The sequence below is a fragment of the Erpetoichthys calabaricus genome, chromosome 3, assembly GCF_900747795.2.
Source record: "Erpetoichthys calabaricus chromosome 3, fErpCal1.3, whole genome shotgun sequence".
Lineage (NCBI taxonomy): Eukaryota > Metazoa > Chordata > Cladistia > Polypteriformes > Polypteridae > Erpetoichthys > Erpetoichthys calabaricus.
In genome coordinates, this window is record NC_041396.2 from 34,956,754 (window position 1) to 34,981,885 (window position 25,132).

The 25,132-nt window shown below is 45.7% G+C and overlaps 1 protein-coding gene across 1 annotated transcript in view; it reads right to left on the reverse strand.

The window, feature by feature from the left end:
- Positions 1-6,201: 6,201 nt before the first annotated feature.
- plxna2 (plexin A2) overlaps positions 6,202-25,132 on the reverse strand; it is a 378,156-nt gene continuing 359,225 nt past the window's right edge. The window contains 6 exon segments of the mRNA XM_051924812.1: positions 6,202-8,707; positions 9,790-9,940; positions 11,882-12,094; positions 14,589-14,758; positions 19,852-20,042; positions 21,732-21,831. Of these exon segments, the coding sequence (XP_051780772.1) occupies positions 8,612-8,707; positions 9,790-9,940; positions 11,882-12,094; positions 14,589-14,758; positions 19,852-20,042; positions 21,732-21,831 (921 nt within the window). The 3' untranslated portion in view covers positions 6,202-8,611.

Here is a 25,132-nt window from a genome sequence, read left to right on the forward strand (position 1 = left end):
GCTGTTTGGCAGATTTGCTGGCGTGCATTTCGTGTGAAGTCCTCCTTCTGAGTGGTCTTCATCTCCTCCTCCACACCAGGACAATGAGCCAGATGTGTGAGGCAGGGAGGGCTTTGTCTGACAACAGTGTGGAACCGGGGGGGCCATTTTCTGCTTGCCACCATCATGGCATCGCTTCCTAAATGACTTTGGGCAGGTGGAGGGTGGACCGCGGAGTTCTTACTTGCATGTCCAACCACCATGTAAGATGTCACCGCTCTCCGGCTCGCCTAAATGACGTCTGTACCTGACGGCGGAGGTCACAGTGCCACATGTGTCACAAATCCTTTTTTTTCTGTTTGTTTGTCTTCCTCTGCCTATCCTTGAGGTTCGGATTGCAGACTTTAATGAATGACATTTTATTGATACCTCCATGCCAAGGCCCATGTCCTGTGTGCCCATTCAGGTCTGCACCCCAACCTCTGGGTGGCGTGCCAAGCTGCAGTCCTATAGCTGTCAGCTTTCAGGATGTCCCCATGGTGGCTCCTGCTGCCTGGCGATGTGCCACTTCATTTTCTTTTCTCGGCCTACGTGAGGTGATTTTTGAACCTGCGCTTGGACATCTTGTGTTCAGATCAGACCACCCACCCCACCTCGCCCGATTTGAAGTTGTGTACCCTCTTGCCAAGGAGTCTGCACTGGCGCCTTCGAATCTCATAAATAAAAGTGCATGTGGCATCCCTGAAGTTTAACTGTTAGAGCATACCAACCTCGCCCTCAAGGAAGCAAGAGGTGACTGGCATGGCGTGTCCAGCAGAGGGAGCGTTAGCTTCGGGAATGTGGCAGGTTCAGTGCTGTGAAAAAAAGGAGCGAGGGCATCAAAAATCACCAGAAAGGCAGCTGACGCCAACCCCAAGATGGACGATAACTGATTAAAGAATCGTTCAGTGTGCCAGTGTGCTATAAAACGTGTTCACCCCCTGGGCATTTTCACATTTTATTGTTCTAAAATCATTGAATGACCGCGGGTTAAACTTGGGGTTTTTGACACTGATGTGCAAAACAGAGAGAGGTTAGGAGCAGGCGCTGATACGGCCCACCACGGGACCCCCAGGTTAGGACCCCAGTGCAGCCGTGCGACGGGTGACCCCCCTCAGCACCACACGAGTTCAGGTGGCATGGAGCAGTTTTGTATGGTGGCTGGGGTGCCAGTCCTGCCACCAAGACCCAGGTTTCTCCCTGCCGGTTGGAGGGCTACATGCGGGTCAACGTCATACCCAGTAATGTCAACAGATAGGCATAAAGTGGTCGGAATTAATTACAAATATAAAAGACAAGATAATCGATGACATCTTTATATTATTACACCCCCAAATCATCACGGGTGTCAGAAATAGCTGAAGCGGTCTGGGGTCACAACATACAGAGATTAGCGTGGGACCCCCAGGCAACTGCCCAGCGTCCCCATGCGTTAAGACGGCCCTGTGGAGACGGCCACTGAATAAACGGAGCTCACTTTCTTTCTTTCTTTCTTTCTTTCTTTCTTTCTTTCTTTCTTTCTTTCTTTCTTTCTTTCTTTCTTTCTTTCTTTCTTTCTTTCTTTCTTTCTCTCTCCCCGCACTCCGGCCGCCATCTTTTCCAGCTTCCTGTCAGACGTTGCCCAAGTTTGGAGGGTCCCATTTCAAAAGTTGCCGTTCAGCACAGGTGAGTGGTTGTGGTGTTTGGGGTCCGGCAGTGGGCTTTAGTCCTTTTGTAACGTGTGGCTACAATAAGCCCCCAGTGTCTGCGCCTCTTTCTAGAAGTTTCTGTGTGTCTCTTGCCGTTTCCCCCAGCCAAGCCGATCAAATATTTTTCCTCCCAGACTGACGCAGCGTAAAAGTTGCCGTCGGTGTAAAATCTAACCTTTCTAAAGGAGCAGCGGGCGCTACGACGTAATAGTAAACCGGCGGGCAGCACACTACTGTGTAGGGCCGAAGAAGGATTACCTTTGGGCCTGTGGGGGGCACACGCAGGCCACGGTGACATGTTGTGTCTCAATTGACATTCGTGGCTGCCAACAAGTCAGATGGGCCTAATTGTGAGGGGGTGCCCGTTCCACAGTCTGTGGGGGGTGCCCACGCTGTGCCCGACACGACCACATCATGAATTGGACGCAGACAAAGCTGGGGTCCTGCTTGGCGCCTGACAGGTTACACGAATGAGGCAAAGGACCAAAGTAAAGAATGAGGAGGTCTGAATGGCAGGCGTCCAGCAAGCCTTTTATTTGGCACAGCACAAGGCTCGAGGGGAACAGAATTTGAAATATTTATAGCCGGCCATTACAAGTCCGCTTCTTTAAATATTGATTATGCCGAGAGATAAAGACTTTCTCCATTTTCGTAAGGGCAGTGCGCCATTTTCTGTAGGCTTTTATTTATTTATTTATTTATTTTACATTTGCTATGTAAGCCCACCCGGCTGGTGCTACCGGATGATTTATACTCGTCGCTCCTCAAATCGCTTCACTCAGCACAGTGAAGTGGCGGCACATCCGCCCGGCTAATTAACTGGCACTGGCAGCGGGCAGAGGACGCCATCTCTAGCTGCTCAGGGAGACGGGCTGGCGCTTGTCCTCCTGCCATGCTGGTGCTGCTCAGGCACAAGGTGGGAGCCGACTGGCATGGGATGCCAGTTCAGATACAGACAAAGGGATGGGGTACTGTGCCCTCAGGGTGCATATCAAGGTGGGCACCACACCACGTCATAATACTTGAGCACTGGACGAGCGGACACAGAGACTGCAGTTTATTGCTTCCCAACGTGAAAGGCGCTATATTTATTGTTTGAGGATAATGTGCCACAACAGTCCACACGAGACTGGCAAGACTGGCATAGTAAAATCACCTGTGGCATAAAAACCCCTTAGATACCAGACTTAGAACTAAGTCACCGGCTCAAAGTGTAAGATGTGTGGACGAGAGGGGCACACCCTGTCCTAATATGTAAGGCACTATATAGAATAACCTTGACGTAGTCTAACACGATAGCCCACCTGCTTAGGTTTGATGTTTGTTATTTGCCACCTTCTGGCAGTGTCTCTTAGAGGGCTAAGACCACCGGTGAAGAATCAAATATCAAAAATATGAACATATTTGTGATCAGCAACCTCAAAAGAACCTACAGGGCACTCCACATACCTACATTACCAACACCCAGACCCCTCGCACCCCATTAAGGGGGTGACCCCGGGTGCCAGTTGATGTGACTGGCATATTTTTTTTTACTGACGGGCGCTCATTGGTTTACTTTTTATCATAAGGGTGTAATGCCATAAAAATGAGGGGCTCTTGGGTCGAAGGGCTAAAAATGGTGGAAACTCCAGAAAGCTCAACGTCCTGTGGAGCCCACCGTTGTCTCCTTCAAGCCATGAGAAGCCTGCCCTCTAGTGCCTGAGACTGGTACTGCTACTCTAGCTTTCTCTGCCAGCTGTGGCCCTTTTAAGTCCTCACATGGGGCGGTTTTAGTCCTTGCCACCCCATTGGTGCCCTTCCTCCCCCCTAACCCTTGCCCTCTGTGCCTTATCCATGTCAGCATTGTGCCCCCTTGCCTATTATTCTTTGTTTTATTCCTTTTTAACGATGAGGAAGAACATGTCAGTGCATCACACGGCACAGTCTGCCAGTCCTTCCTGGTTCAGAGGAGTGTGAGCCTGTCTGCATTATCATCAGACCAACGTGCCCTGGCACAAGTCAGGGGGCTCCAAAAAAGGAGCAGTGAGTGGAAGACCCCCGATCAGGACGACATGCAGTGCTGCACCACTTCTTTGGAAAGCCACCACTTTTTCACAATTCTCCTCTTCCAGAAGATTCCGTGTCCCACAACACTAGGGCTGGTAATATCTGAAGTGGGTGGGCACTGATGCCCATTTTTGCTGCGTGGCAGTGATCTGATGAACTGTTCAGACTGGCTCTTTAATTTTCAGCTCGGCTTACTGGCGCGGGGCACAGGGTTACTGGAATTCACAAGCAGCACAGGCTCCGACGGCCATACGCCAGTTCTTTTGTATTTCACGCTCTCTTATGCCACCATGACACTTGTTACATTAAGAAATCCTCACATGCTAAACATTTGATTTTTCCAAACCACAATTAAGTGATAAATGCTGCGTGCTGTTCATACTGAAAACATGAAGCTGCTTCTTCTTGCGCCAACAGCTAACTTTTTCTCTGTGAGTTTGGTCCAAAGACGCAGGGTCATGAGACACTCAACACAGTGATGCCATTCTGTGGGCAGTGCCACCCACTGCCCGTACAGTCATATGGATGGCGTAAACTGACAGGGAAGGCCGAGACTGCACTGCCATGCCATGGGCAGAGCTGAAAGCGCCACCTGGTGGTCACTGGTAAGATGCCCAGTTAGAGTTCTTTCAGTGGAGAGCCACCTGGTGGCCGGGAGTGGTATAGTCAGGACTCAGGGCTGCTCTGTTTTACTGTCATTTTAATTTTTTTTTGTCATTTATCCCTTGTCCCTTCCCCCCCAGAGTGTGGTCCCTGGATCAGCTGATGGAGTCGTCTTCTTCCACAGCCCCCCCCAGCCCCCCCCCTGTAGACTTTGCTGCCTTTGGGTGCTCTTCAGCTCCTTCTTGGCCTGCTTTGTGGTGGTCTTTGACCAGTTGTGCTTTTGAATGCTCATCTTATTTCACAGGCGCCTTTGAATTTGCAGTTTTGGTCCTTAGGATTCATTTTAAGTTCTTTCTGTTTTTGGATTTCTTTTGTCAATTTTACATTTTCAGAATTGAATTAATTTAAATGTTAATTGTGGCAAATGGCAGGGGTGGGCCGACATCCTGGATGGGATAACCCGTACCCTTACCTGGCAGGGAGGCCTGTGTAGTGGATGGACTTGGGTGGTCTCTCAAGGGTACATGTGCCACATCAAACCACGGCTCTACAAGTGTAGAGGGCTCTGCTGTCACATGACTGGCAGATGTCCCAGTGCCCCCTGGTGGCAGTGAGTGATATGGTCAGTGTTCTCTTTCCTATGTAAGTAATGTTAAAGGTGGCAGTGCCAATGCTCAAGCTGACCTCACAGTGCCACCTGCATTATTAACTAACTGACTAGCGTGCACGGCCACCTCTGCCTCCTAGTGGCACAGATTGATATCGTCGATGTCAGCGGATGGAGAAGGCTTGCTGTGCCGGGCTGTCACGGCTCCTCTGTCATTTGGCAGGCTGGTCACCTGCTGCACTCGGGTGCTTTGTTGTGTGGTGGGCTACGCTATCAGATCATGCTGCCAACCTCGCTCTCTCTTTCAGTGTGCCACAAACCCAACCCGAGGCAATGAGTGATGCGGTCTGATTAACTGACCGAGGCCACCTGCTTGTGCCCTTGGCTATGCAGGTAGAGCTGAAGGCTGCAGTGTTGCTGTAGGATCTGACATCACAGTGCCAGCTGTGGCAGGGAGTAATAACGGGCACTGTTAAGTGAGAAGAGTGCACTTCTCGCTCCAGGTTGCTAATGAAAAGGGCATGGAGAGGGTGCGGTCATTGAAAAAGTTGAGTGCCCCCTAGTGGTAAAGAAGCTGACAGAGCAGGCTGAATCTCTTCTGGACTAACCAGCGCCAGCTGCCTTTCCTGTGTTGGCAGTATAAAGCATGGCACAGTCCTGCTGCAGGCTCAGCTCGTAGTGCCCCCCCCCCAACTGGCAGTACGGAGTGTCAATTGACAAGACTGCCCAGTTTGAGTTGCTCTGTCAGGCTCAGCTCACAGTGCCACCTGGTGCCAGTACGCAGTGTGGCTAGAGGACAGGACAGGCCTGCTGTTCCAGACTGGCCATTTTTTTTTTTCCTTTCCAAGAGCGGTAGGGTGGTGTCCTCTCATTTGATAGGCTCAGCTCACAGTGTGCCCCCCCAAGACTGACCAGTCTGAGCTCCTCTCACAGTGCCACCTGGTGGCAGGGAGTCCTTTCCAAGAGGACTGCCAGGCGTCTGCTCATTTGACCGACTGCCCTCACGGTGCCCCCTAATGGCAGCGAGTGACATGCGCAGATGAACAGACAGACCTGGCTCCTCTTCATTTTTAAGTGAGCCCCCTGGTGGCAGTTGTGGGCTGACTTGCCAAATGGGTGGCACCCCACTGCCCTGCAGACCCCCCTGAAGCTGAGCAGACGTGAGGCGGTCCAATGAAGACACGACGTGTGATGAGGAGGAGCGGAGCGACGAAGAAGCTGGGTGCTCACAGCCCGTCTTTGAAACAGTAAAGTTTATTTATATATAACAACAGTACAAAGTGAGTCCTTGGCTTGCAAAATAGGAGTGCTTCATATTTACACTAGGTACACGATAATATATTATGGTAACCAAAAAGCCTCTAATAAACGACAACGTGTGTTTTTTGGAGTTGAAGTCTTTTGTGTTTTTAAATACTTTACCTTTTCTTACAGTTTTCACGACACCTTTATAAAACAACATGAACAGACGGCCATTGCAGGGATTTATTCTTCTTCTTTCTTTTTTTTTCTGTACACTTTTATTCCGTTTGCATTCGTTGAGGACGACAAGGGAGAGTGCCAGTGCTGAAAATGGACGGCGAGGAAACTGGCATCCAGCCGGGTGGTCCACGGGCAGCTGTGGGTTTACGGCCCGGGCATCTTCTGAGGTGAAGGAGGATGCCAGCGCGCCCAGTTTAAAGCGTGGCATGGACACGCCAAACAAAGCTGGATGGCCTCGCAGCCAAAGGTGGTCAGCGTGTGACGAGAGTTTGGGGGGGGGGTAAAAACAAACAAACAAACAAACAAACGTAAGACCCCTCAACAAAGCACAAGCGCCAGCCAGCAGCCCCAGTGTTTGCGTTTTTTTTTCTTTGTTGAGGTCAAGACAAAAGAGAAAGAAAATAAAAAATATCAAGTTAAAAACACAAGAAAAGAGCGGGCGGGGGGGTGGCGGACTCGGGGGGCCGGACAGGCGGCGTCGCTCTCCGCTGTGCTCACTTGCACCTCAGCTCCGGTGGTCCTGCCCTCGGCTTGTTCCCTGTTTATCAGATCATTTTTGGCTTGAAATCTTTTCCTCTATGAGGGCAAGCAGGTGGGCATCAGGAGGGTACCGTTTGCCCAGCCCAGGCAGGTGGCAGACACACTTAACGTGAACCCCGGACAGCACCATGTGAGGGCCTGCCCTGGCAGCCAGCGATGCCACGTCCACCCTGATCACCCCTTTTTGCTTCTCCTGATCACACGCTGTGCCGCACATCACTCACAGATCAAAGTTCTGCTTCAAAGCACAAGCAGGACACCGAGGCCAATGGCGTCTTCAAGCGGTGCCCGTTTTGTGCCCCTGCAAGCAGTGCCTGTAAGGTACGAGGCCATATCGACCTTCTTCTTTCATTTTTGGAGCGAGACTTTGATGGTTAGAAAAGCAGAAGGAATCTCAACGAAATGCACGTGCGGGTGCAAAGGGAACAAGCGTGCAAGTGTGCCAGGCGCGACACGACTCGACCCACACGGGGGGCCGCCGCCAAGCAGCCGCTCATCATAAATAGACATAAATAAATAACATTAAATAAAAGGACTTCTTCAAGTATCATTTGGTGTAAACACTGAAGGTCGAACACTGTGTGCCATCTTCTCTTCTCCTCGACTGCCCCCCGGAGCTCCTTGCGCCTCTTTTGAGGGATTCTCCCAGCAGCCTTTGCCACGTTGGTACCTCGCTCTGGTTCAGACACGTCCGTGGCAAGCGCGCCACAAACTGGCAGAGTCCTTTCGGGGGGAATGGGACGTGGGTATCATGCACAGGAAGAGAAGGGAGAGGGGTGGGTGGAGCAGCAGGGACCTCCAAAACCGGCAGAAGCCCCCATGGCTGCTCCTTCGCCTCCCCCCGGTTGGCCTGAATTCTTCTTTCCATTTATTCAGCTGTGTCTGCAGGTATTTGTCACATTTTAAGTGCCAAGTGACTCTGAACATCGGAGCCCCCCGATGAGGGCTGAGCAGGTGGCACTGGGGTTTTGCAGAAAAGCCCCCATGAAGGTAAGGAGACGGGGCAAGATGCCTCTTCCTCTAGGACCTTAGTAAAAAAAAACCAAGTGCTCTCTTTAAATTTGAACGTCTCTACACACGCAAGTCACGCATAAAACAAAACCAGGGGTCCGCTTACAGTCCTCGGTGCGCCGTCTGATATGGCGGTCCATTCCTTGGATGAGAAAACAGCTTCATGTGCAAAGTTGTGCGAGCGGACCACCGCCTTCACGGCAGGCTGCTGCTTAGTTCACCAGTGGGCAGCCAGCCGCTTCAATTAACTGGGAAGAGTGGGAAAGAAGTGAGTGCACCCGCTCCGACACACCGAAAATCAAAAATCAAAATGCAAGCTAATCCACTACACTCGGCTTCAAGAATATACACGTCTTGATTCCCATGCAACGTTTCCGGCAAGGCAGGCGCCGCTTTCATTGGGTTCATCTCCCCCTCTCCTCGGGTCCAGATACGGGGTGGGGTGGGGGGGTGGGGGTCTCCAAAGTGGCAGCCTGCCTGGCGCAGCTTCGACAAGCTGCTGTCCTCTTCTCCAAAACTCTCTGGCATTTGTCCGTTTTTGGATGATTTGGTTTCTTTGTGTTTCAGGGGTTTTCGTTTCGCTTTTTCTCTTTCTTGCCCCCCTAATTTGTCCTCAGCTCTCCACTGACATGGCACCGATGAGCTGCTCCACTTTATACGCCAGCCGCTGCCGTCGTGCCTGTTCGTCCAACTCCAGAGCCGCTGTTATCTGTGCGGGAGAAACACACAGATTAAAATCCAAGCATTTCAACCTATCAAGCATGGCATCAGCTGGCACACAGGCAACTCGTAGCTCCTGTAGGCATGTGAGGTGGCCTTTACCTTGGCAGACGGCATAGTGTTGGTGTGTCTGGAGAGAAGGACTTCATGCGAGCTGTGAGTGGAGTTCAAGACATTTACACAGCGGACAGACCACCCAGGGACGTCGTGCTGACCCCCTTAACGTGTGTGTGTGTGTGTGTGTGCCCCTTTTTGAAACAGGGGGAGACACATGAGAGGTTCACTGTGGGGCAGGCTTCTGTTAGTTGGCACGTTGGACCTGTCAATCCAAAATCGGGGGCTGCGGACCCTCACGTCATCTTCAAGTGCGGACTCGAGGTTGGACCCAATTCTGACACTCCCTACTCCCACTGACCTTCATCTTAACCTGCAGTGCCGATGACCCAAACGTTTACAGCAGATGTCATTTATGATGTTTGGTTTTTATGGGTTGTGAACAAGGAAGGTCAAAACTTGGAGCACCGCAACAAAAATGTGACATTTGGAAACTAAAGTTAGGACACTTGACTGAGCAGAAAATACGACTTTTAGGGGTGGTGAGCAAACAAACCCTCGAGATGAAGGCAATGGTGGGGCAAAACTGACCCCAAAGACATGGCAACATACACAAAAGCCGTACAAATTAGGGGATGCTTATCTTTATTACTTTTTGCATATTTGGGGAAATGCACAGAGTGCCAAAGAGTCACAACAGTCACATCCTAACTAAGGCGCTCTTAGAGATTTCAAACAAAAAAACGGGTCAAATCTGAGCTGAACATGACGTGAGGGGCAAGGCAAGAGAGAGGACTGTTTGTACAGAATAAAGGGGGACACTTGTTACTCATGAGAAACAAGGTCCTCTTTCTGGGGGAAAAGTGGAAAGCCCCGACAAGACTAACACTTGACTTTCCAGCGTTCTCCCCCAATGTGCCGACAGCTGCAATGGGTTGGATGGATTTTTCCTAAATGGCACAGGGCCATAGAGGTCAGCACAGGCTGGCCAAGTGCACGTCCTCAAGGAATACTCACCTCTTCACTGTACTTGCTGACATAAGAATAAATCTCGTTCAGCGCACTCAGCATGTTGAACTCCGAGGAGTGGAGACGCGCTTGTTCTGCGAGGTAGGCGTTCATGTCTTGGTCGCTGATGGCTGGCAGCCTGGCAATATCAGCATAGTACCTGCAATAGAAAGAAAGTCAACTGACGACATGATAGATAGATAGATAGATAGATAGATAGATAGATAGATAGATAGATAGATAGATAGATAGATATGAAAGGCACTATATAACAGATAGATAGATAGATAGATATGAAAGGCACTATATAACAGATAGATGATAGATAGATAGATAGATAGATAGATAGATATGAAAGGCACTATATAACAGATAGATGATAGATAGATAGATAGATAGATAGATAGATAGATAGATAGATAGATATGAAAGGCACTATATAACATAGATAGATAGATAGATAGATAGATAGATAGATAGATAGATAGATAGATAGATATGAAAGGCACTATATAACATAGATACATAGATAGATAGATAGATAGATAGATAGACAGATAGATAGATAGATAGATATGAAAGGCACTATATAACAGATAGATAGATAGATAGATAGATAGATATGAAAGGCACTATATAACAGATAGATAGATAGATAGATAGATATGAAAGGCACTATATAACATAGATACATAGATAGATAGATAGATAGATAGATATGAAAGGCACTATATAACAGATAGATAGATAGATAGATAGATAGATAGATATGAAAGGCACTATATAACAGATAGACAGATGATAGATAGATATGAAAGGCACTATATAACATAGATACATAGATAGATAGATAGATAGATAGATAGATAGGTAGATAGATATGTGAAAGGCACTATATAATATATAGATAGATAGATATGAAAGGCACTATATGATAGATAGATATGTGAAAGGCACTATATAATATATAGATAGATAGATAGATATGAAAGGCACTATATGATAGATAGATAGATATGAAAGGCACTATATAACAGATAGATAGATAGATATGAAAGGCACTATATGATAGATAGATAGATAGATATGAAAGGCACTATATAATAGATAGATAGATAGATATGAAAGGCACTATATAATAAATAGATAGATAGATATGTGAAAGGCAGTATAGATAGATAGATAGATAGATAGATAGATAGATAGATAGATAGATAGATATGAAAGGCACTATATAACAGATAGATAGATAGATAGATCTTTATTTGTCCTCCCCTTGCGCCCCCAGGACAGTTGCCATGGTGGGCCTACACCATAAGGGTAGAGTAGAAGGCCCCAGACGAGACTAATAGTTAACTTTCCACCATGAGGGTGACACCTCAGGTCTTCCAAGCCTACTTGCTCTTATTCTTGACCTGCAGTCCCCAACGCCTCATTGATTTTTATTATCCGGCACAAGCAGAAAGTGCAATGACGGAGCTTTTATTGAAGCCAGCACTCAGCTGGTGACATTTTGGGGACTAAACAGTGAGTGGCACGTGTGGGTGGGGGCTGCTTACTTAATTTGCTGTGTTGCATTTTCTTTCTTTTAATAAACTTTCACCTGGGCCCTTGTAATGATTCCTTTAATTCTGCAAGTGCTTCTTAATGCCTCTCTCTTTTCGATCACTCCAGGTGTCTGCAGCATATTTCTTTCTGCAAATCATGCTGCAGAGATGGGAAAAAAAAAGTTCTCGAGAGAAGAGATAAATTGAAAATCTAATTACAGCTTTGCCGGGTAGTCAGCGATTTCGTTACTTTTTTGAAAAATGTAATTGAAATGCTGCTCCTCACCTGGTTAGGGCTCGGAGTTGTGTGATCTGCAATGGAGAAAGGTTGGATCCTCTTAAATGAAACACCAGGAGGGCACATGAAGGTTTAAGGGTGTTCCAAGGGTTAAAGGCAACAAATGATGAACCACCATGTCCAAGATGACAAAGTCAATAGACTTTGCAAGCCTTGCCAAGGGTGTTGGGTATTTCTATGAGATGGCTTGCACACCGGTTCTTAAACATGTCTCCCATGCCCAGAAAGTTGAGCTCTTCCCTGCAGTTGGACTCACCTCTCCACCCAGCTCTTGTAGTTGGGGATATCCTTGGCATACAGCAGCTTGTTGGACGGCGAGTCTTTCCCAAGGCGGTGCTCAGACGTAGAGCAGGAGTCCATGAATGTTTGGGCCACCACTGACAGACAGGCGTCCGTAATGCTGCTCTTGTGGATGTCAAAGACAAACTGTGGATTCTTGATTACATTCACCCAAAACCTTAGTGGCAGACTGGATGGGGGTACAAAGAGAGCAAATGACATTACATTTTCAACTGAAACAAGCACAACACTTTGCTGTGGCAAATTTCAGATGTCCACTAACAGAAGAAGGTAAATGTCCTATCGCATGGTAAACATTCAGATAAAGGGGACCTGGAGAGCACACTGAGCTTCATCCATTAAACAGGTGAAGATCCTGAGGCTGTGCATAAACCCAACATGACGTCCAGAGATTGTCATCCGGAAAGACTGGGTGTGCGGATACAAAGCAAGGGGCAGGAAAGACAGCCTCATCTGATGGCAAGAGAAGTTAGAGCTCTCCATTTTATTGGCTAGCTATTGGCTAAACTGGACCCCCCGTCCCGCCCCAGCCTTACAGATAACAAGACATGGAGAACTGGGGGAATCAGCCAGCTCCACGTTTGGCCAAGTAGTTCATTTAGGATGGGTTGTGTTGGTCTGCGCTCCTTTACCTGCCGAGGCCATCAAGATGTTTGTCCTGCTGAGGCCTTTCTCTATTACAATCGCTTTGGTGCATTTCTTGAAACATAATTTACGTTCGCACAACAGTACGTGTGTGTCTCACAACAATATGTGCAAACAACAGAGTGCATTACCTGCAAAAGCAAGTAACTTGCTCACAATGCTCAGTTTATGCCCCAAAAGCAAATGTTTGTGTCAGTGAAGCTGTCAGTGGCATCAGAATGGCAAATCCTTGCCTATGATGGGCAAAATACGTGAGCAGGTTTTCAATATTGTTTGATCTGTACTGAAAAATTTGAGGAGGATTTTTGTAATACTGTCTGAAAATCCATAAGGCAACATATTTTATGCGTGGTATAACAATCTCTATACTACCAAGTTTCAGATTACTGTGTTTACTGTTCAGGGATTGATTGCAAGAGACTGGATATACCGTAAGTAGGATTTTTAGAATATTGTTTGAAATTGGACAAACGACTGTAACATTTTTTCAATGTCTTCAGTTTCAATGCTACAGTAAAACGTAGTAGAAATTGTTTTGGTAAGTACAAACAGTACTGAGGGGTTGATTGCCAGAGACTGGATATGATACAATCTTTTTTTACTGTTCTTTACTGTATTGTACAGACATTTGTTACAGTAACATAGTTATAAAGAAAAGAATGCCTTTTACAGCAACAAACTGCATAAAGGAAACGTGCAAATGAACAGAGGAAACACTCCATAGAGCGTAGTAGTGAGGGCATATACAGTAATATATACAGTAGATATATATACATTGTGGCAGATGGCCAGGACCCATGCCCGGTCAGGACACTGGATCTGGGGGAGCAGCCATGGGATGCACACTATGTCCCCCCCTCCCGGCACACTTGGTGGCAGCTCCCCTGGGTTGCATCGGAGCCAATATTTTGGAACACCGGAGCTCATTCCTCCTCCAGGGGGAGCTGCACAGCCTAACAAGCCCGTCTGGGGGGTACGCAGCCACACCTGGAGGTGCTGCCAAAAGTGGGTCAACCTGCAGCACTTCTGGGTGGGCTATAAGAGGAGCTGACAGTCAGCACTCGGGGCGCCAGAGTCGGGAGGAGGAAGATGAGTGTGCTGTGGTGACTTTCTTTTGGTGTACTTTTGGGACTGTGTAGGGCCTGTGGGACATGGGGAAGACGTGCCCCACGCGTGAAGAAAAAATAAAAACCTTTTTGTTTATTTTTATACGTGCCTCTGTTGTCAGTCGATGCCTATATAGCACCTTTGCCACAATATATATATATATATGTATATGCTACTGTAAATTGAAGGTTCATGGAATTCACCTCTGCACAACTGTAGAGACCTGGCTGAGCGCTGGTTCAGCTCATGCCTCATGACTATAGGTTAAGAGTCACCGGAGACCAATTACTCAGTACTGTGCTACATTTCAGAATACCAAATACATAAATAAACATGCTAGACAGATTATGACATCATTTTTACACAGAACGACTAAAGCGATGAACTAATGGGTAGATGTTTTGAGTGGATGGACTTATTAACAGAGAACAAGCGTAACGCATTTTGACTGAGATGACAAAAGCAAATAAGAATGTCAAAAACAGCAGACAACGGTACACAATCAGTTGCATGGATGTACAAAGCACTTGCTATTTGCTCAAACCAATGGGAATTTGCAGTTGTGATCTGCACAACTAATAAGCAGATATGGAGTTTGAACAAGGAGCTTTGAGAGTTTCAATTCTGATCTGAGAAATGCACCAAAGCAATTGAGAAAAACTGTAACACCATCAGGTGTGCGGAGGAAAGCTGAGGCACATTAGAAGGTCGCTAGTTTGGAGATGCTGGCACTGGCACTGGCGCTGTGGCTACATGGGTACCATGGTGCGCTCAGGTCACCTCCCGAGCAGAAAGCCATACTTAACAAATGTGTTTCCCCCAACTCTTATATACACAAACACAGACATATTAAGACTTCTGTAGGCCTAGACAGTGGCACCAAATTGAACAATTTCGGGCTGTCTTCTCACCAGTTGCTTTTCCAAGTGTGCCGCACGTCGGTGTCGTAGATGCCGTGTTTGTCTGCTTGCTCATCCAGGAAGTCAAACATGTACTTGATAGCGAGAGGCAGGGCACTCCCTCGGTGGACGGTGCTGAAGAGCGTCTCGAAGAGGTCGTCCACAAACTTCTGCAGTGTACCCTAAGGGAGTAAAGGTAGCAGGTCAGAAGGATTACAAAGTGGTCACAGTAAAACAGCATATAAAGAACTGCAATGCCGCAGGAGTTAGTGCCTAAGATTGTCAACCGAGCGTACAAGTTTTGCTGCTGCTGCTGCATTTAAACATTTCACTGCAGTGCTCTGAGGTTTTCACAGAGACGTACGCCACGACTGCAGACAGAAGTCCCAAGGCAGGGTGCTGATATTCGCTGGTCCTGCTAGTGGAGAATGGCGTTGAAGGTGTTCAATGTTGGTTAGCACGTGCAATCAAGAAATTCACGGTACTCTGTACACGGGACAACAATGACCCTAAAACATAGAAATAATGATGAGCAACAGCATGTTTGGCTTCTCAGTAGAGTTTGGAATGCAAAGAGAATTTTGTTTCCAGTGCAATTCATGCCATTGTCTCAAGACGAAGGATCTCCTGTCCCGTCTGGAAGTGTTTCCCAGGCGTAGTTCTGCACGCCTCTGCCTGTTTTTAAGTATGCAAATAAAGATCTCAAGTGACAGAAACACTCACACGTACAATAGATACAGTATTTTGTTGAACCGCTGTACATGTTCCGGTAGTGCAACCTCCACTTTGTAAATTACAACAGTCTCGGCAATCACAACCATTTAAAGGAAACCCCTTAAATCCTCAACTAAAAAAAAATAAACTCTCTTTAGTGAAATTTGTGTTTTGCAAAATCCAAAATTGTCTGTGAAACTGCATGCAAAACAAAACTTCCCAATTCGTTCAACACCAACAAATAAAAGTATAAAGGACATGATATGAAGAAAATGATGCCATTCTGCAAAAGCTGATCACTTTCTACCGGCTGATTTCCTACTTAATTATTTGAATTCACGCCAAAGCACAAAGGCCCCGTCTTGCAGCTCGTCAGCTCCTTCTCAGTCAGGGCACAGATTCTGCACATTCCCGTTCGCTTTATCATACAAGATGGTGTCTAACACTTCCAGGTATGGCACACAAGAGGGCCTCACTGATTGGGACATTTGTAATTATGACAAAGTTTTCGTTCATTCATTAAAAAAACAAACTTTCAAGTCAAAACGAATTGAGCGTGATACCCGTCACTGGGGGTGGGTGTTGGGGACACTTTTACCAAAATTTCCAGAAGAACTCAATGAACTCCCGGTGTCCGCTTTTCTCTTTTGTATTTAAATGTAGTGACAAGTCAAGTAAAATGACCCCTTTGATTGGCTAACTAAAAAAGATTACAATATGCAAGCTTTTGAGGCAACTCAGACCCCTTCTTCAGGCAAGATAGGAGGGTCCCGAGTGGCCTAGAAAGCTTGTATATTGTAATCTTTTTAGTTAGCCAATAAAAGGGGTCATTTTACTTGACTTGTCACTACATTCATAATGGAGAACACGGTACAACACCCCAGTATTTCAATGATGAACTACTACTTGAACGGCCACGTCATGCCTTCTCCTGTGTTCTGCCTGTCGAACAGTTTGGGACAAGTCTACAGCCCAGCCTTCAGTTCTGTGTGGGCTTACGTTGTCTGCACGTTTTGTTGAAACTCACATTAATTGGCTTCTATATTCAATTATTTCTATTTAAAGATGAGCTACCCCTTTTTCCCTGATCCTGCTTTCAGCAATCATTCATAGTTATATAGGTAGCTGCGGACCACTTAAGGAAACTGCTATTATTAAACTGCTTTGTTTCTTTTGTCTTCCTAAAATTGTCAAATTTCGGCTTTCTGGATTGTCAGGATGGAGAAGAAAAGGGCCAGAGTGAGGAAATTACAGGCGCGCCTGCCTAGTTGTACACGCAGCTTCTATTATAGAGAGAAGTTGCTATTACTGAAACATTTCAAGACATCAGATCTCAATACTCAGGAGAGTCCTAAGCCATTCTTTCATGTGAGTCACTCAAAAAGATTATGTATAACAGTCCCACCACCCCACTGCAGCCAAAAAAGCCCACAAAAGCAGAACCTACACAGAGATGCAGAAGGAAACAAAAAGCAGCCTGTTTTTCAGTTTAGAAAATGCTGAGCTGCAGCACGTTAAATGATTCAGGCTCACTAATGAGGTGGTATATTTTTATGCTAACCCAACATAATTGCATTGATATACTGGACATTTTCTGAAGTAACCCAAACAGCCTTCAGACAAGGTGGTGGTGGTGGTGGGGGTTTCTACAAGGAGGGGGCGCACGTTGCAGCTGTACATCTTTTCATATTTACATTTCAGAGGTACACACTATAATTACCACTGAGCTCCAAATTGCCCCCCCTTGCTTTTCAAACGTCAACTCCATTATCTGCTCACGTCTAATAATGGCCATGCCACTTCACAAAGGAACAGCTCGGCATCCCCAACTGGTCCCTGCCGGCCCCCACTTCCAGGCCACATTGCGTTGTTGGTGACTGATCCTGTGAACTGCCTGCTTAGCTGCCTACGCAGAGGTGGAGGCCCCCCCAGGGCACCAATGCAGATGCTCGTCTCCCAGTAGTGCAGTTTTAATTTGACAACATGCCCTGGAGAATTCAGCTCTTAAACTGTCATGATTGTCACCCCGCTCGTTAATAAGAAAAAGGACCGGGTTAATTGAAAATGGGATCTGATTTGCATATTTCCTTCAAGGGTGGAAAACAAGATAACTGAAGTTCACTGACAGAATTAAAAAATAAAACACAAAAACTTAGAGCAGCAGTTGGCACAGGTACAAGTAAGTTTAGTTAGTGGGTGACTTCACATCTACTGATTCAATAAGATAGATAGATAGATAGATAGATAGATAGATAGATAGATAGATAGATAGATAGATAGATAGATAGATAGATAGATGTGTAAGGCACTATGTAATAGATAGATAGATGAAAGGCACTATATGGTAGATACATAGATAGATAGATGAAAGGCACTATATGATAGATAGATAGATAGATAGATAGATAGATAGATAGATAGATAGATAGATAGATAGATAGATAGATAGATGTGTAAGGCACTATGTAATAGATAGATAGATGAAAGGCACTATATGGTAGATACATAGATAGATAGATGAAAGGCACTATATGATAGATAGATAGATAGATAGATAGATAGATAGATAGATAGATAGATAGATGTATAAGGCACTATGTAATAGATAGATAGATGAAAGGCACTATATGGTAGATACATAGATAGATGAAAGGCACTATATGATAGATAGATAGATAGATAGATAGATAGATAGATAGATAGATAGATAGATAGATAGATAGATGAAAGGCACTATATGATAGATAGATAGATAGATAGATAGATAGATAGATAGATAGATAGATAGATAGATAGATAGATAGATAGATAGATAGACAAAACTTGTTTCATCCCCTGAAGTAATTTGACTTTTTACAGCTGCTCAGTAATAAGTAAACAAATAAACAATACTTTATTGTCACTAACAACAAACCCCTCTCAGGTATACAACAGAATGACTACAAAAGAAGAAAACAAGAAGAAGGAAAACTTTAGACTTGGCTGTCAAAGTCACAGTGAGGCACTATAAGGTGTTATGAGGAGCCCCCCAGTCGCGTTTCTTGACACCCTTCTGCTGAATGATTCATTGGCTGAAGGTCCTCAGTGTTGGTGTGTCACAGATAGGATGTGTAGCATTGTTCGTAATGGCACTCAGATGTGTTTTCATTCTGTCCTCCTCTACTACCTCCAAGTGCTCCAGATTGTGTTCTATAACTGAGCCTGTCCTTTTACTTAGCTTGTTAATTTGGTGGGTCTCTCTTGAAGTGATGTTACTAGCTTAGCACACCACAGCATAGAAAATTGTACCAGCAGTTACAGAGTTGTAGAAGATGTGATGGTCCACATTAAAGGATGAAGTCTATAGTTCCTCTGTGTTATGAGACCAGTCCAGCCTGTCACTGATGTGGACCCCCAAGTACTTGTAGGAGTGCACCACTCCCTGAATAGTGACTGGACATGGAGGCTGTGTGGTGTGGTGAAAGTCAATAACCAGTTCCTTGGTGTTTGCTGATGTTAAGATGCAGATAATTCTCTTTACACCAAGATAATAAAGTTCTCTACCAGACTCCTCTACTCCATCTCATCCCCTTTATCAATACACCCCATAAGTGCAGAATCATCTGAGAATTTCTGCAAGTGACTTGACCTGATGTTATATTTTTAGTCTGACGTGCACAGAGTGAAGAGCAGACAGTCCTGCTCCTTGTGGTGCTCCAGTGTTGCTCGCATCCACTTTAGAGACACAGTCCTTAAGTCTCACAACAGACAGATAGTCCATTATCCAGGACACCATGGGCTCATCCCCCTTCATATCTCTGAGTTTACCACTTAACAGAGATGGCAGGATGGTATGGAAGGCACCAAGAAAATCAAAAACATAATCCTCACAGTGTTGCCAGCCTTGTCCAGATAGATAATTGCATCTTCCACTCCAATCTGATAGGCAAACTGCAGTGGGTCTAAGTCATCCACTACATGAGGACTCATATTTTCCAGGACCAGCCTCCCAAAGGTCTTCATGATATGAAATGTAATGGCCACTGGTCTGTAGTCATTAGGTGAAGAGGCTCCTGCCTTCTTTGGAACAGGAACAAAGCAGGATGTCTTCCCCAGCGGCAGCACTTTCTGGAGCCTTAGGGACAGACTGAAGAGGGTTAGTCTGAACAGGCCTCAAGAACTCAAGGACTGACTCCTTTGGGTCATGTGGCTTTTCCCGTGTAGCTTTTTCAGTTGTTTCTTCTTTTGGTCAGCAGTTATGGACAGCCTGTACTGATGGTCAGAAGTGGACTAGTCACTGCTGAAGTGATAGGAGTTACTGATGTAGTAGAAGTTAGTGTGGGTGGTTTAGACAGCGGCATTGCAAGGAAAAATCTATTAAAATATAATTTAGGATGTTTGCCTAACACCTGAGCTCTGCTTTGCTTGAGTCCAGTAATTATGCCCATTTCCCATAACCTCCTCAATGTATCCCTGACCACTGCCCAGAACTGGAATGCCCTGATAGTGAGTGGCTATGCCAGTTTCCTCGCCTAATGAATGCTCCACTTAGCCATTCTCAACACAGGGCCAACAGTCTTACCTTGGTAGCAAGCAGGCGGGTTAGGTAGATTTCGGAGACCATCTTGCTGCCTCGGTCACCTTCTTTCTGGTCTCCATGCTCATGATTCTTGACCAGGTGCCACACCTTGACGCCACTCTCCAGATCAGGCGTGATCATCGGTGCACGGGAGCGCAGGCTATCAGGGCTGCCCGTGTACCTGAATGTGGAGTCTGCTAGAGGAATAGTAAAGAAATTGGTGTAAGTTGTGGCATCCTGATTCCATTTGATTTTTATGAAATGTGGGAATAAAGCAGACAAATCATAAATTTAGACATCTTAGCTATCATTAGCTCAACTTGATGGACAGGATGGGAAACTCTCGCGTGTAAGCTTACTGGGCACCCAGTTAGCACCCCCCCCCACACTCACTGGTTAGCCTGGACTCTTTCCAAATAGGCCACCCATTTGTGTTAAACCCTGCAAGAACTCGGAATGCAGCAGCAAAGCTGCAAAACAAGGAGAAAGAAAAAGAGAATAAAAGGCTTTCGATTCACTTCCTTTGAGAAGGCAACGGGCCTAGCATACCAGTGCCATTTGTCCTTTGAAAAGCCGGACGGACGAGCTTCTTGGGCTTGACTGCTATACACCAGACATCTGTAGTATTGTTAGCAGCCGGGCGAAACTCTGCTCACTCTTTATAAAAAGAGCGCAGGCCATTGAGAAGATAAAACGAGTTTTGCGGGAGCTCATTAAAAAATGAAACTTTTGTCCTTTATCTGATATGTGTGCTATTGAAAATGCAGTCACTTGAAATTAGTTCCAGCGCATACAGAGAATGGAAAAAATTGTTGCATTGGCTAATTTTGTATGAAGAAGGAGATGGGAGAGCGAAAAAGCGAAAATGCTCTGCACCAAATAGTGACGTTCGTGGGAGTCACATGATGCCCTGTGTCACTTGAAAAGAGTCGATAGGAGGTTTTATTTTGGGTCCTATTGTGTCAGGGGTGTGTGGTTACCAAGCTGCTCAATTACTAAGAGGGTCCCAAATTAAAAAAAAAAAAGGGGGCACAACTCAGGTGTGACATGAGCACGACCCGGGGTACAACCTCAACAGATTCATCAAAAGGAGAGTCACGTCTCATGTGAAGCTAACAAAGCGTCACCAATTAAAGCAGAGTCATTTTATTATTTGAAATGAGGCCGCCAGCCAGGTAGAGAAGCAGTAAAATGAGAACATGAGCCGCACTGAAAGGGCTGCCAATAAGACTCTCACCTACAAGGGTGGCCAGTATGTCCATCGGCTTGTACAAAATGGTGGGATGTCATGAAAGAGGGGATTATAAATTAAAGGTTAGACAAAAAAATGAGGCACTCTCTCTAATTGGTAGGCCCATCACTGCAGTGTTGTCCTCTTGCAGGGGGCCGTTTTCTTTTTTTTTAGCTTAAAAAGGAGACGCAGACACACACACACACACACACAACCTGGCAGCAGGTTTTAAACACTCTAATTGATGTCTTAATTTTTTGGCTTTAATGCAACTCTGGAATAATACATTAAAAAATCCAGACAGGCTTGACACACGGCTACTGTCGCGCTCCTCTTGTGGTGCCGACTCTGTCCAATTATAAACCTAATAATTGGCTTTTTTCCATTTTTCTGCTCTCGTCTCAGTGAAAGTGCAATTCCCTCTGAATAATTTGGCTATTATTGTTGCTTTTAGCACCCGACCAGATAGAAGCCTCTTTTCTTGTCTGTCAGGTTGAACTCGGATGGGGTTACAGGTGCAGAATTGAGAGAATATCGTACAAGCCCAACATCCCACCTTCAAAGGCAAGAGAAGCAGATTTTGACATTTACACTCTTATCCCTGTGCTTATCGTTAGGACTAAAAAAAGAAATCCAGTGGCAAGATACTCACCATATCGGCTGATGGAGGTGCGTGACAAGCTAGTGGAAGGAGGGATGTTGTATGAGGAGGTCTGCTTGGGGACCAGTGCCACCACAGAGCGATCTGACACCTGTGAAACAAGCAACCAAGCAGTCAGCCATGTAGACCGAGCAGAAAGCTGAAACGATGGAACAAGAAAAGCTGAGCATAGCTGTGGATATCTACGGGTGAGAGCGGAGCAGACCCTTCTGCCTCACACGTGAGTGACACTGATGTGCTTCAAGAAGGACGTTCCTCTGTAGCTTTGGACTTCAGACTCTGAGCAAGTCAATTCACCTACCTGCGCTCCAATTGGAAAAACATAAGAAATATAACCAATTGTATCTCAGATGTTGGGTAAAGCCATCAGCCATGTAAGAAGTAATAATAATAATAATAATAATAATAGAACACTCCATCCATAAACAGGGGGGACTTTTCCAGCCCAGAGACAGAGACTTAATATTCATGAGAACAGGAGTGGAGAGAGCCTGTCTACAAGTGGATGATCAGGTGTTACTGGGGGGTTCTTGGTGATGGAGGGGCAGTAACCTGACGATAAACAGATGGTGCTACAGAAGGGAATTCCATAGGGATACCAAGCCATGGAGGAGTGGCATGTCATTAACCATGCTCCCCCAAGTCACTAGATGGCACTCATCAGTCACAGTGTTTTATGTGGGCATGCACCACTAAAGCAGTTCTTGAGGCCTGGCCTTTAAAACAGAGGTCACACTGCACCTGGGCCCTCACAGTGACCCCAGAAGGAGGTATTAGGGGCTTCTCCCTACCAGTATTCTGGTGAAATGAATAAAACAACCTGACAAGATTACTACTACTGTTGTGCATATGGCTTGGCCTTAATCAAAAGCAACTTACAAGATCAGGATACTCCATACTTTATATGGACAGAGCACAGGCAATTTAAACAACCAGCCCAGGCTCACTGGCTTAGAGTTTAAACTTATTGTGCCACAACCACAGCTTTAAGAATGACAAAATGGGAGGCAGGTCTGGCACAAAAGGGACATGTGTCGTTAACATTATGAAATAATGCTGCATTCCATTTGAAGTGGGAAGTTGGAAATTCTGAGTTCCTTGTAATTTTCAACTGGAGCGCCCCCTTAAGTTAGAGCTCTAACTTGGAAACTGTGGGCCGGCCTGTCAAGGAGTTTGTCTGATTTCTGATAATGAGGTCAATTTAAATGGAGACGTACACCGTAAACCTTAGTGAAAGCCGTGTATTAGCACTTCTGTCTGTTTGTGTCTCGTTAAATCAGTTCTGTCCACCTTACACGTTAGTATGGTTTCTGGATACTCGCGGATAAGTCAGGACTTGACTTTACCGTATAATTTCTGGTATTTTATAATGTCGCTCGTATAAGTCGAATGCGGAAAACTCACGCTATTGGTCCAGGAGATTACGATATGCTAACGCCCACCTGAGAGAGTCACCACGGAGCACACGGCCTTTCTTTTCTATGTGGGTGCTGCAATGCGCTGTATCAGCGTGTGCTCATAACCTCTCTCTACGGCCTACATGACCACACGGTGATACCCAAACAATTTTGTTGTTTGTATCTCACACCCTCATACACCTTTATCGTAAGAGCATCCCTTATCTACGATGGAGCATTCTATCAGAAGAAAATATGAGGCTGGTTTTAAATGAAACATCGTTGAAGTAGCGAAACAAATTGGTAACTGCGCTACTGCAACAAAATGTTTCTGAGAAACTGATGTGAGATTGGAGGAGGCAAAAAGATGTAAAAAAAAAAAAATTAAGTGTCGCATTTTTGAACGGGCATACAAGTCGGGGTCTGATTTTATAATCAATTTTTCGGTTTTAAGACCCAACTTATACGCGAGTATATACGGTAGGTAAAATACCACATAATGTGTTGTTATTAATCCATCCATCCATTTTCCAACCCACTGAAGCTGAACACAGGGTCACGGGGTCAGCTGGAGCCAATCCCAGCCAACACAGGGCACAAGGCAGGAACTAATCCCGGGCAGGGTGCCAACCCACCGCAGGTGTTGTTATTAACTTATTCCAAATACAGCAAGCAGAGCAACAGCTTTCCTGGACACATCCATATTGATTTTTCGAGTGTTTTGCAGGAATGCGGTCAACTCGGGTGTGACTTCCGAGGTAAATGGAACGCAGCATAATAATAATAAAAAAAAAAGTATGAGCCATAAGAATTATATTCACATTCAGTGTCATATTTATACATTACCTTTGAAGACTGTGGGAAACACAGAATTTCATTTTAAAACTTCCAAAGTTGGCATTACAAACACAAGCTTCATAACACAAACTTTAGAGACTCGAAATGGTAAGCGTGAATTTTGAAGCCACATGTTAGTGTGTGATATTCCTGCTTTTCACATGTTTGTTGGCATTTTTGTACAATTTTGTTGTTTTGGAATGTTGTTAAGGTGTCGGTCATGGGTACAATGGCTGTCTAATGTCTCCTATGTTTGTTAAAAGGGCAGACAACTTTTAGCTGGCAGGACAATCTGAAACTGCTGAGGTGTTTGGAGAAGCGAGCGGGAAGAGAGTTACAGGCAGGTTTCATTTGCCGTTCAATGTCGCAATCACAGAACTCAATAAAAATAATCTGAGGTGGGAGCCACACTGAAACAGAGGTACTAAAGAGTTTATACATCTGTATTGTTTTAGTGCCTGTTTTGTGGGGTTTACAGTTTTAAGCCTAATCTTTTTTCATTCCCTATCCTGGGGGGATTCATTCCCTGTCCCTGGACAGTCCATTGCAGGGAGGACTCTCACACACACACACACACACGTCAGGGCCAAATCAGCATTGCCAGACCACCTAACCTGCATGTCTTTGGACGGTGGGAGGAAACCCACACAGACACGGGAAGAACAGGAAAATTCCAAGCTGGGACCACCCAGGACTTTCTTGTTGTGAGGCAGCAGCGCCACTACTGTGCCACCCATTTTTTTTTTTTTCAAAAATGATATATATTCTTGACATTTACTGTATGTATTTATTAATATCATTCATATGGTCCTAATTTGGGGTCCTGAGGTGTTTTGTTATGTGGGGGGCGCAGCAGGGCGCTCTATCAGTTCATGCCCCCAACCTGTCTCTATCTCTCAGTTGTTCTGAGGATGCCCTTTGCTGTAGGAGTATTTCATTGTGATTCCTGCATTGTGGAGTCAGGATATAGAGGCAGGCAGGGGGCTTTCAGCCCAAATGTGTCTCGTCCCAAGAAGCATCATTTAGCATGTCGAGCCTGATGGGAGGTACACAGATGTAGTAGGGCCCATCAGCAGTCTATCAGGCACACGGTCATTGTGACCAACTTGTGGTGATGGACCAGTATTAAAGATTTGACTTTGGTACCGATACCAGCTT